At 45.1% G+C, this 12,963-nt stretch overlaps 1 protein-coding gene across 1 annotated transcript in view; it reads left to right on the top strand.

Annotated features, from left to right (window-relative positions):
- LOC105294779 (triple functional domain protein-like) overlaps positions 1-12,092 on the top strand; it is a 236,917-nt gene extending 224,825 nt beyond the window's left edge. Inside the window, exons 28-34 of the mRNA XM_023532946.1 lie at positions 123-215; positions 2,332-2,443; positions 4,161-4,351; positions 6,269-6,370; positions 9,504-9,646; positions 10,196-10,295; positions 11,964-12,092. Of these exons, the coding sequence (XP_023388714.1) occupies positions 123-215; positions 2,332-2,443; positions 4,161-4,351; positions 6,269-6,370; positions 9,504-9,646; positions 10,196-10,295; positions 11,964-12,077 (855 nt within the window). The 3' untranslated portion in view covers positions 12,078-12,092. The remainder of the gene's footprint in view (positions 1-122; positions 216-2,331; positions 2,444-4,160; positions 4,352-6,268; positions 6,371-9,503; positions 9,647-10,195; positions 10,296-11,963) is intronic.
- Positions 12,093-12,963: the final 871 nt, after the last annotated feature.

Here is a 12,963-nt window from a genome sequence, read left to right as displayed (position 1 = left end):
AAATAGTGATGCGTGCATATCATTATGGAGGTAAATAAATGTAAATTTTTAGTTCATGCTAACTTACCCAGCGATGTTTTTATTTATAAATATGTACAATTTTTTTTTTTTTTTTAATTCAGGAGATACAGCAGCGGCATGGATTAGCCAATTCCATCTCTTCCTACCTTATCAAACCAGTTCAGCGAATAACGAAGTATCAGCTCCTTTTGAAAGTATGTATGAAGCATCTTCAGCCTGCAAAGTTTGGATTGTACATTAGTATTTTGACATTTACTTTTATGTAAAGTACACTGAATTCTTAAAATAACACCCAGCACACTATTTTTATTTTTTAATTCATGGCCATTCATCACCCCAACCGATTTCTCAGCAGGCAAATAAGAATGTATTCATCGATTATAAACCGAAACATTGTCGACCGATCCTAGTCCCTCACACAGAGTGAGACCGGGAAGAGAAGCCGACAGTCCTGACTGTCTTAGACCATTGTCCCCAGTGTGGCTGGCTGACTGAGCCAGTGCCGGGCTGCAGGGTGGGAACTGGCCTCCGAGGTGAGGGCCCAGGTCGTCACTGGCTCCCTGTCGTCCGCGGCTCCCTGCTGTCCGCGCTTGGCTCTGCATCTGCACTCAGTGGGGCCGAATCTCAGAAGAACTCGCCCCGAGGACGCTTGCTGCCTGCCACCTCCAGTGCAGCTGATTCGCACACACCCTTACGGAGAGGATTGTTCACACACGTCATAAGTATTTGAGTCAGACTGACCTCTTCTTTGTCTTGCTTATGAGTGATCATAATTAAAATCACACTTGTTAAAATCTAGTAACGATTAGTCTTAACGAAAGAATAGTAAAGAAAATGTAGAATTTGTGGCAAGAGTTGTCATAGACTGCATTATACATAATTGATACACATTTTCTTGACTACAAGACAGGTAGTTTACAACCTCCATCTGATGATACTTACTTGACCCTGCCAGTTCTTGGCTGGTGAGCGTTAGTAAGCGTTAGATGCGCAGAACATCCATTCATCCCGGTAACAGTATTTTATGTCCAGGTAGGACCAGTTGGGTCCTAGCATAGCAATTGGAGGTGATGATATAATTTTTCTAGATATAAAAGAAATTCAGAAGGTGGAGTTATGAATGTCTGAAACTCTTCTTACTCTTTTTGTTGATAAGAAAAATCTAGAGACAGTAAGAAGTGTCTACATTCTTTTGCAAAAGAGATAATGACCATTACAGAGCTTTTCGCTGGACCCGTTCTCTGCACTTCCGTGTCAGAATCCCATTAAGCAGCCATATGGCTGTCACTGCAGAAAGATGTGGCTGCTGTAAACAGGAAATAGAAGTCAGTAGGCTAAGTTTATATTTGCATTTGCTCTTCGCTTTCTAATTCTGCAAAGGCAGTGCATCTTTTGGTGTTCTTAAGACCTGCGGATTTTGTTTTTAGCATGTGGTTCCACTAAAATTCTCTTTCTCCATGACTTCACATCTAGTCCAGCGCTTTGGTTTACAAATCTCCCTTGATGCTGCCGAGGGTTCTTCTAGAGAACAGTGAGGAAGATTTTCTGCCAGTGCAGTTAGTCCCCATACATTGCATTTCGAAAGCACTTTTTGCTAAGCTGTTCAGAATAATAAACGCTATACGTTCATGCGTGAAGGTGCTTGTCAGGCAGCTCCATCGCTCTCAAGCATCCAGTGTGAGGCCAAAGCCGACTGCAATGTCCTGTCCCTCTTTCGTTGAATGCGGGGACACAAAGGCTGTTTTCACTGTTGCTGATTTAAAATAATCATGACTACACTGGTAAGGAGGGAACTTGGAGCCCAGCGGAATCTGAGTGTGTTGGCCCGGCTGTCATTCATGTATCGGCGCTTAGACGAGAAGCACGTGACCAGATGTTCCCATAGCGTGGCTGTTCCCGCTGCACGCACGGCGGTGCCAGGTTAGGTGGCATCGTGTTGATGGCACCAAAGAGTTCACCATCACGCCGGCGTCCTATGGGGAGCTTAGCGGTCATAGCTGGACCCCGGCATGACCTTCAGACACTACCGATAGCTGACTGCACTCTGCTCTACTCCTTAAATATTTTTGTTTATCATTTTGGGGGTTTGGTAGTTAACATGACCCTAATTCCATCTTAAACCATGACTACATCTGGTCTACTCTCATGTGAGGAGCTGTCCTCGTTGGAGCTGGATAGAGAAGCAGTACTTTGTTTTCTCTGATAACCTATGCGCAGCTGACCACAGCCTGTTTTTACCCTGCAAATCGTGGATTTTCATAGACTCGTTTCCACAGACTCTGGTTAGTTCATGGTCTCGGTCTTCTGCAGGAGCTGCTCACGTGCTGTGAGGAGGGGAAGGGGGAGATTAAAGACGGCCTGGAGGTGATGCTCAGCGTGCCGAAGCGAGCGAACGACGCCATGCACCTCAGCATGCTGGAAGGTAACGGCACCCACGCCCCCTCCACGCCCCCAGCATTCACTGCGCCTTCTGCCGCACCGTTTTGGATGGATTGCCCACACGTGAAAATCCTGGCTTCACGCATCAGTGTTTAGTTAAGGAGTTAAGAATCTGGATGTGAACATCTTTTTTCAAAAATTGGATTTATTGGCTTCCTTTAGATCCCATGAAATACTTGTACCTCTTTAAACACCTGTTTTTGTCCTGTAACTGGAGAACGGCCTCTCCATACTCTGAGCACCAGGAGCGCTCCGTGTCACATGGCTTGGGTTACCTGGCCTCCGTGTTAAGTGGATGGGTAGAAGGAAGGATAGATCAGTCGCCCAAGTTTCTAAAATCCTTACAGGGGCTTGTCGCTTCCCCATCTCTGTGTCCTTTGCATCACTCGCTAGAGCCTTGAACACAGCAGGTACCACATACCTGCTAATGGAGTTGAATGTGGTGTGTAACGTATTAAAGAGAGAATCAGTAAAATATGCCTAAAAATTATTGCCGCAGTTACAGTTTCTATGACTGCTCTGTTTAAGAAAGTCATTTCTGTGTTACAGAGCTTAACTCTTATTATCAGTTTACACAGAAATATTTACAAGAAGTAGCCGTGCCCCGAGTGCTTGTGCCAGCCTGCGTCATTGCCCTCAGAAGCACGGAGCAGTGCACTAGTTAGGGCCGAGATGCTGCTGTTCGTAACAGAGACCCAAAAATCAGAAGCCAAGCACAAGGGCTTTTTCTTTCTTTGGTGCGAAATCCGGAGCTGGCAGCAGCCCTACATATGCGCTTGTCCCGCTGGTCACTCTCCACTCCCTGGATGTTGTCTGGTCACCTTGGTTCAGGATGTGTAGAGACCGTGTCCACATTCCCTCTAGCAGGACGTGGGAAGAGGGGTGGGACCAGAAGGTGTACCCGTGGCTCCCTGTGTGGGCGTGTGGGCATGTGGGTGCATGGCTGCCTCTAACTGCGGAGGGGGCTGGGAAGTGCAGTGCTTACTGGGGTGGCCACCAAGGGAGGAGAGCCTCTGACCTTAGGGAAGAGGATACAGTGGGAGTTGGGAGGTAACTAGCAGCCCCGGCCCGGGATTCCACTTTGTGCCCTTGTAGCTTAAAGTGCACACAACGGGCCGTCTTTGTGAAGAGATGAGCAGCAGTGAGAGCCAGCCAGGGGCCAGAGATGAGTGATTTGCTTGAAGAAGTTTGCATTCAGAGGTGGGAGAACTCACCTGGGCTGGGCAGCCAGGCCCTTGAAGAGAGGTGGCAAAGTCTGGGAAGCGTGCTGTAGGCTGAGGAAGCAGAGGATGAAGACACAGGCTGGAAGGGGCAGGGCCTGGGGAGGCAGGGAACGGCGTGGACAGAGAAGGTTTGTAGATGGAGTGCTGTGGGTGAAGGGAAGGAGGGGGTTCAACCAGATGGCAGAGGGTCAGGATGCCACCCCAACAAGGCGGAACCCAAAGAGCACAGCCACAAGGAATCGCTGAATTGTTTTGAATAAGGGAAAAGATGCGCGAAGTCGCGATTCAGGAGGAACTGTGGACACCTCCGTGGAGGTGCGCAGCGCCGGCGGGCGCAGCCAGGGCCCGCCCCAGTGGGAAGCCGAGCCGAGGTTTCCTGGGCGTGTTATAACTGCTTCAGCCTGCACAGTGCCGTGTCTCGTGCATCACTTTCCCTTTCCTTTTAAATTGATCGTGCCTTCTTTTTTTATATTGCAGGGTTTGATGAAAACATTGAGTCTCAGGGAGAACTCATCCTGCAGGAATCCTTCCAAGTGTGGGACCCAAAAACCTTAATTCGAAAGGGTCGAGAACGGCATCTCTTCCTTTTTGAAATGTCCTTAGTCTTTAGTAAAGAAGTGAAAGATTCCAGTGGGAGAAGCAAGTACCTTTATAAAAGCAAATTGTTTGTAAGTATAGGTGTTCGGAACTGTAAGTGTAAAGGTAACACAATTGCAGTTTTTTGTAGGCAGAGAAAAATGAATGTATGTTGCCATCAGTTCAGCCTCCCCACCTCCCTGAAAATGGGATTTGTGTCAAGTTCTCTGACCGCCTTGGGTGCACTAGAGGGCGCTCATGAGATTGCATTGCCTTAGGCTTAGAGCACTTGCTCTCTCCAAATGCCAGACTCTTAACTGCGAGATAGGAAGACACTTTGTAGGTGCATTAAAATCATTTATCTCCCATGTGCCTTAACTAGCTTTATAAATATATGAATTGATCATATCAGACTGTGATTAAGTGAGTTCTCATATCATAATTAATTTTCCATTTACTAACATTGGGATAGATTTGAGAGGCCTTACCATAGGTGCTTACTGATGAGATTTGGTTTTTTTAATTAAAAATAAATTTATGAAAAGTAAATTTATGTTTTCTTACAATAGCAAAATATGATTACTAGAGAAAATTCACATAAGCAAAAAGAGTTTTAAAGATCCACAACCCCACCTATCCAGACATGGCTACCCTTCTGTGCTTACCACTATGCGATGCTTTCGAATTCTTATTTAACTTGTCAGTGTGCTTTCTGGCAAGAGAAACTTACCTGGTATCTTTCTTTTTTTCACTAGTGGCACGCCCAACCAGTCTCTATAAAACCGCCTTATCAACTGTCAGGAAAGTCTTAGGCAGGTGTCGTCTCCTGGGGCCTCTGTAGTCCCATCTTCCCTTAGTGGGTGATATCTCAGAGGACTATCAACACAGAATTGTCGGGCAGGGCCAGGCAGGGGAAGATTGTGCAAAACTAAGGAAAAATCAGAGAAAGAATAGTAAATGCAATAGAATCTGGTTTCTTTACACAAAATATGGCAGATTGCTGCTTAGAAATATTGACGGATGTTTGGAATTTGGACAATTTACATTTTATACATTATATTTTTTATGATATCCATATGTTAATCAAATTCCCAAAGTAATAAAGTACTACTAAGCATAGAAATCTTCTTAATAATAATCTGGAATTCGCAAGTTCAAACTAATGGTTTTCTTACAGTTTTCCCTAGTTTATATCCTGTTGGAGATTGTCCTTTGGATCACAGCCCACCTTACATCATTTTAGATCATATTCTAACTGGAAAGAAAAAATGCAGCATTGCTGGCTAGTAATTTCACTAGCTGGCTTTAATGCATCCTTAGAGACCAAACCAGTCTGTTTTAGAAGCTGATATATCTTCACTTAATTTGTCTTTTAAAAGTTAAGTTTCCCTCAGAGGCCACCTCTGGAGATACAGATTATGAATTTCTTCCTTTGCAGGAGAGAGGAGAACGTGTTAGGGGGAAGGGGAGACTGACGAGGTTGACCTTCGTCTACACTCTTCCGCGTTCTGCATGTTTACAATTGCATATATTACGGCGAAATTTTGTTTCTTAGTTCTTAAAACTGTTGGCGAAATACTAAAAGTTAATGCTATCGATAAACAAACTGGAAAATAACTAAGCGGTTAAAACACCATTTGCCTCTGTGAAGGGGGCTACTTGATTAGTGCTGAAAACGCAAGGTGGCAGCTGTTTTGCAACTGGAACAGACTGATTTGTATTTATCAGGCTGAAAATAGTCAGCTCTTGATTTCCAGGTCATAGGGTATTCAGATAATTTTGCTTTCCTTCCTGTGGATTTGCTTGTTGACCTGCATCAGAGGAAATGAAAGAGACGAAACCGATCGTGTGTAGCCTAAGAACAAAATTTCCTCATTTTAACTAAAATGAGGGCTAAGGATTACCTGTTAACGTGAACAGACCTGTGTTGTTAGAACCATAGTCACTAAAAATGGTCTTGATCTCTGAATTTTAGTGTCACCTAATTGTATAATTGTCTTTTTTTCCAGACCTCAGAGTTGGGTGTCACAGAACACGTTGAAGGAGATCCTTGCAAATTCGCGCTGTGGGTGGGGAGGACGCCAACTTCAGATAATAAGATCGTCCTTAAGGTGCGTCCGCGTAAAGCTCGGGGACATGCTGGGTAACAAGTTTATCATGGCAGTGTCGTTGAAACATACTGGTTTTCCTATCATTTTATGTGCTCCTTTTGGGATTAGTGATCACTAATGAAGAATGGCAGAATAAATTCAGTTTGGTATTCTAGCGATGAAATAACTTGAGCTAAACTCTAGCTTGCCTACTAAAAGATCAAATGGAGCAGGGTCTTCAAACTTCTTCCATTCTTTCAGTCTTAAAAAGAATTAATTGATTCCATAAGAGATGCGGGAAGTTAGGATCTAGGAGGAGAGAGGTGTGGACCCACAGACCCCGTTGCACACTTGACCTTTGCTTTCCAAAGGAAAATGGGCATCTGATAGATTCGGGAGGGGCTTTGACAGCTTCCGGGCTGAACAAGCCAAGTCTCCGTGAGGTCTTGGGCTCTTGGCTTTCTGGTTTGGGGCCAGAGGAAGAAGCGGGAGGTGATTATCAGGTACAGAGTTATGATTTAACATGTTCAAAAACAGGGTGCTTTGAGGCACCTAGTCTTTGAGGGAGGAAAGTATCTTTGAATATGTGATTTGAACTCTGTTTTGATTATACCACCCTCTCCCAGGAATGGCAGAGTGCCCTGAGGGTGTCTTAGGTACTTCCCTTCTTCTGTGTTTGAGAAAATACAGATGAAACTGTCTTTTGGGGCTGTCTGGAAAGACCATAATCGACTTCAGGATGTTTGGGGGAAGATCTAGACAAAGATTTGTAGAATATTGGGAGCCGAGCCAAAAGCTTAATGGGACTCTGGTGTGTGAACTTGCATGTCAGTGATTTTGTCTCTTACATTCCTTTTAACCTCTCTATGGGACTTGCAGCGACTGTGAGTTATTCAGCGGCATGTCACTCTTGTAGAGTCTGTACTTTAGTGCTTTAGTGACCGTTGACCACGAAGCCATTGTGTTTCTAAGGTCTCTAGTCAATTGGAAATAATGGATTGTTTGGCAGTATCTGATTACCAACCCAGCGTGTCCTCATCAGTACTGGCATAAAGCCCTGTAAAATGTAAATTGCACCAATAGCTACATATTAGATAACAACTTTTCTAAGGCATAAAATTTTAAAGTACACTCAAGACCTTAAAACCTCCGACTTACATTAAGTGTTTATCCAGATCAGCTGCACTGACAGATGCCAAAGGGGACACCTAAGAAATAGTGCCAGGTACTTTGCCAGACAATTACTTTCATGTGGGACATAATAAAATACTCATGATGCGATTGAAGAATAAGACTTGCTGTGGGCTTTATTTTAATTCACCAGGTGAACGTGTTCTAGGGAATTTCGAGTAACATTTTCCTGACTTCCAAGGAGAGACTATAAAGGAAGTGAGGCCCTCATTCATTTCAGAGAGCGCTTTGTGGTGGAGCTGGTAGTGGTGGTAGAGGTGGTTGTGATGGTTGAGATCATGGTGGAGCTTTTTGAGTGGTGGCGACTGTGGAGATGTGGTGGCGATGGTCATGATGGTGACAGCAGTGATGGTAATGGCCATGGCAGTGAAGGTGATGGCCTAGTAGTTGTAAAACAGTTGTAGCCTTTTTTAGCTTTTGTGGTCTGCAAGGAAGGATTTAAATCCTTCCTTAAACAGCATGAGACTGCTGGGAGAATTAGTCTCCATAAATGTGATGATCGATACGCTTTATGTCATGAGAATTTTCTTTATTTCTGGACCATATTAACAGTTTTTCTCAGTGGTCTCCAAACTCTGCCAAATGTTCTTCCTCAGATGCTTCTCTTTGTTTAACCCCCAGGACATTCGTCCCGGGCATTTAAATTCCAGTAGATCTACAGAGTTCAGAGTTTTCCATCCTGAGACAATTATTTCATGCATCAACTCCCTTGTTCCCTAATCACCTGCCTCCTAACCCAGAAGAAGTCAGTTTTACTGCTCTCCTGGCGTCAGGTCCTGGGACGGGAGTAAGAGGCCCCTTTTATCCTTTATTTATCCTTTATTTCCCCATTACTGCCCCTCAATAACTTTAAAGACACAGCTTCCAGATAAAACATTTTATTTAGAGAGATCTCAATTTTCATTCCCTTTCCCAACATGGGCTTTGGCTTTCTAGTTTCAAAAACAAGGTCCGCCATGAGAACATGATGGGCTCCCTCCCTTCGTGAGCTCATCTGCAATCCCACTGACGATTGTTTTAATCATTTACAGGGAATTTTGCTTATATCATAGGAGATTGATGTTGACCATAAGGAAATTAAAAACTGTTACTAAGGCTCAGAACATGTTAAAAAATAAATAAATAAAACCTCCTTTGAGGCACAGTGAAAGAAAAAAATCTGGAAAAAGTGATGCCATATGTGTTCATTCAACAAATGCTTGTTGAGTATCTGCCTGTGTGTCATTGTCAGAGAACCTTTCTCCACAGTTGTCATGGAGCTGAGGTAAATCCACCCCATGTCTTTGGCTGTAGGTTGCACTGCTTTATTCTGGCGGTATAACCAGAGGTTGATAAATGCAGAGCTTGTGGAATAGGTTCTGTCATGCAGTCCAGAAATTCCAGCTTCATCCGCTGGCATGTGACCCTGGGCACATTTCTAATGTGTCCAGGCCCCAGTTCCTCGTTGGTCACAGGAGGAGAAGGGACACCCAGCTCCACAGAGTGCTGGCGGGAGAGAGGGTGCAGGGGGAAGATGTCGCAGCTGCAGCTCTTGTTCAGTGGGACCCGTGGACAAGGCAGCGTGACTGTGGGCATCGGCTCAGGTTCCGTTGACACTTCACTAGCCACTGACCATGACTCTTGGCCTAAATAGCCTCAAAGAAGCTTTGGTTTAGGGGTGGCTGTGTTTTTATATTTTTCCAGAGCTGCTTAAAAGTTCTTGGAACTGGGGATTGCTTCTTAGAATATTCAGAAATCTAGAATAACATAAATGCTATAAAATAAAAATAGTTTCTATGAAAAAAAATATTCAAAACTAGAGTCATTTATTTGGTGGCAGATTAAACACAGGATGTGGTTGCTTTTCTGATGAAAAGTTATTTTTAGAAGGGGAAACTCCAGGAATGTGAGAGAGCTGAGTGTGGTTAGTGCAGGATCTGGAAAGGGCCCTCCGGTGTCCTGATGGATTCTCACACCTCGTCAGGCTTCCAGCATAGAAAACAAGCAGGACTGGATCAAGCACATCAGAGAAGTGATACAGGAGAGGACCATCCACCTGAAAGGCGCCCTGAAGGAGCCCATTCACCTCCCCAAAACGGCCCCCACCACCAGGCAGAAGGGGAGGAGGTGAGTGCCCGCGACCTTTTGAAAGTGTGCTGTGTAGTAGGGAAAAGGCATGTCAGCTTCCCGCTTTTCAAAACTCCTGTTTCTCACATAGTTTGAGGAACACGTTTTTATAAAATACAGTTTACATGTAACAGCGTTCTTAGTAATGAGATTGCTTTGTTAAGAATCTGCCTCAGCTCGAGAGTGAATGAAGGGCTACGTGCAAGCCCCTATCACCTTCCCTGGCCTTGGACGAGTGAGTGATAGCATCTGGACTTTTTTGTTTCTCGCTTCTGAAGTGGAAAAAGTCATGTCAACTGTATTTTATTATTGTGTGAATTAAATGGAGTGATCTGTGTTAGCCCCTGCGCCCAGCACCCGGCAAAGAGCCTATACTCAGTAAAGCGTGATCAGTCACCATCAGCGCCACGGCCGCAGCAGCAAGCACGACCCTGACTTCCACCTCTTTAAACGCGTCTGTTATTTCTGCAACACTGATGGACGATCTTTACCGGTCTTGGAAAACAAAGCCAGCAGTGTCAGGCATTGAAAGTCTCTTTGCGTCCCCAGGGATGGAGAAGACCTGGATAGCCAAGGCGATGGCAGCAGCCAGCCGGACACAATTTCAATCGCCTCCCGGACATCACAGAACACACTGGACAGTGATAAGGTAAGTCGTCACCACCCCTCGCTGGGGATGTGCGTGTAGCTTGTCTGTGGTCTGGTATGAAGTAGCCTCTTTTTATCTATAAATGACAGTCGTCATTAACATTTTCAAACAGCTGCTATGTACTGAGAGTCATGCCAGGACCAGGTGCCAGGGACGAGGACTTTGGGGTGTCTGGGTTAGAAGACTTTAACCCTGAGGATTCAGAAAAAATCACTGGCCCTTCCCAGCGCTGTGTCCTGGTTTTCTGTCACGGTGTCTGTGGCACTGTGTTTAAGTTTTTTTATTTTAAGCAGAAGAACCTGTTGTTTTTCACTGGAATCTTGCACAGAGCCCTGTTCTGCTCTGATGGAAACAGGGGCCCAGCCTGGCCCGAGGTGCCTTCTAGAGCACAGGAAGTGCACCCTGGTGTGGGCCTCACCAGTGCTGGCTAGGAAGATAGATCTGACTTGTATCCAGTCTGTGTAGGCTCACCTTCTGTAAAGATGGCCTGGAGTATCCCATGATTCTCTCTCTATGGAATCCAAAAACCTACAGAATACATTGACAGGAGAAGCAGGAATCCTGGGCTTCCATGGTATGCAGGTGACCAAAGTCCTCTGCAAAAGCCATTGAGGGACAGTCACATCGACCAGGTCTTCTGTTCCTGCTGAGAGGAGCACCTGTCCTGGTTCGTTACTGGAATGCGAGACCAAATTCTTTTAGGAAGAATTTGACAGCAAATAGGGTTTCGTTCCGCTTGCCATCAGCTCAGAATCCCGGGATTCTCACTGTCAGACACGAGCTGTGCTTTGTCCTGGTTGTGAGATGTGGCAGGTCTTGGTGTGGCGGTCCCACAGCCCACTCACTGGTAAGAAGGACGTGCCCAGACGTCACCCTCACTTGGAAATAATTGGTGACAGAGAGGGGTGTGCCACGCTAGGGGTTAGCAGATCTTACGGTCCCAGACTTCTGTGTTTCTTAACTCAGTTTTGCAGAAGAATTCGTGGTATTTATTGTAGTTTCCAGGACACAGGTAGGTAGGTTTTAAAATACTGCTCTCCTGCAATGATTTTATTTTCAGAATTCTTCTAGTTCGAATAATTAGTTGTTTCTCATTCCACTTTTTGAGTTCAGTTAATAAGTCCTAGAACTTTGAATGCTTTATAATAACAGAACCGAAGAATAAAAGTGTCTCATTTTGTTTTGTTCAGAGCTCAGCATGTTAGCTTTCGGCACCTGTTTCTTGCCCGTAGTTTGAGTGCCTAATAGCATCTCTCCTGGCCGCCCCACCCACAGCCCGTCAGTTAAGAAAATAAAGTTTGAACTTGGAAACATTTCGTTGCAGTAATTCTGATTACTTTTTTCAAATAATAATTGAGGTGATCGAGTAATTTACATAGTCAGTTTACATAAGAATTTCAGCTGAAGGAAAAGCCGGAAATACCAGTAGTTCATGTTGAAGGGAATGGCCTGCCCACAGGCCACTTGGAGGACTTGTCTTGGTTGAGAAACCCCACATCAGCCGTAGACCCATCAAGCCCAAGTTCACATTCTTACCAGATTTGCTGTCGTGGAGCTGGTGTAGGTTTACCTAGGAATGAGTTTAAAGTTTATTTTTTTAAAAATCGTAAGTTATCTGAATGACAGTGCCAAAGATAAATAAATGTAAAAAGTTCTATCTTTTGGAAGAGGTGTGAAGATTTTTCTGGAGATCGATTCCAGAAGAAAGGACGACTTTCTTCAGGCAGTTCACATATAAATGCGTGGCAGCAGGCGTCCGGAAAGGCCCCCGTGTCTGTCTAGGCAGGGGCCCCAGGCTCAGCAGCTCCCGCCCGAGGTGGAGCCGCCCCTTCTCCCACGGAGGGGACGTGGAGGGGACTCGTGTGCCAGCACTCCGGTGCAGCCCCGGGCCCCTGATGTGTGGCCGGCTAGAACCCACAGGACGGCCACAGAAATAAGGCTTTATCCTGGATTCGGAGTCCTGTAACTAGTTGTTCTTAGGATCCGTCACAGCATAAGTGGACTTAGGTGAACTTGGAATTGAGCCTGCACAACTTATAAGGGCTGTTGCCATTAAGACAGGAAATTCTATTTGTACCTAACGAAAGAGGAAGAATAAATCACTAACAGAAAATTAATCATTTTAACTTGCAGAAATTATTCATTTTACTCTGGGAGTCTCCTGAGCTATTAGAGTTTTTAAAGAACTGCCGGACAAATGTTTTATCAGTGGAAGTAATTCACCAACCTCTGTTTACCTCATCGAATGCATTATTTCTGAAGCTCATTTCATAGCTCAGAAATCCCAGAAGGGCCCCTTCTGTGAAGGCAGCCACTGCCACCACCAAGCTTCACAGAAAACACCTACTGGTGCTCCCGAGTGAAGCTGTGACAACAGCCTGTCAGTCAGCAGCCCTTAGCTTCCCAGCTTGTGATGCGCACCCACTTTGAAGTAATGACACTCCAGAACTCAATTTTCTTTTAGGTGGCCATGGCATTTATTTCCTTTAATACCACTCTCTGAGGCCATCGGTCCATAACAGGCTCAAAAGTACGTGCCTGAGGAAGATGAAATGTCTTCCTAAGATCATGGACCCGCCTTCCTCAGCTCTTGGGATCTGCATTTGGGATGAGAATAAAGACCGTGTGAGGCTCTTCTTACAGCCATCTCCCTTTTCGTGCTTTTGTG

The sequence above is a fragment of the Pteropus vampyrus genome, unplaced genomic scaffold (genome assembly GCF_000151845.1).
Source record: "Pteropus vampyrus isolate Shadow unplaced genomic scaffold, Pvam_2.0 Scaffold94, whole genome shotgun sequence".
Lineage (NCBI taxonomy): Eukaryota > Metazoa > Chordata > Mammalia > Chiroptera > Pteropodidae > Pteropus > Pteropus vampyrus.
This window is presented reverse-complemented; position numbering and strand designations above follow the sequence as displayed.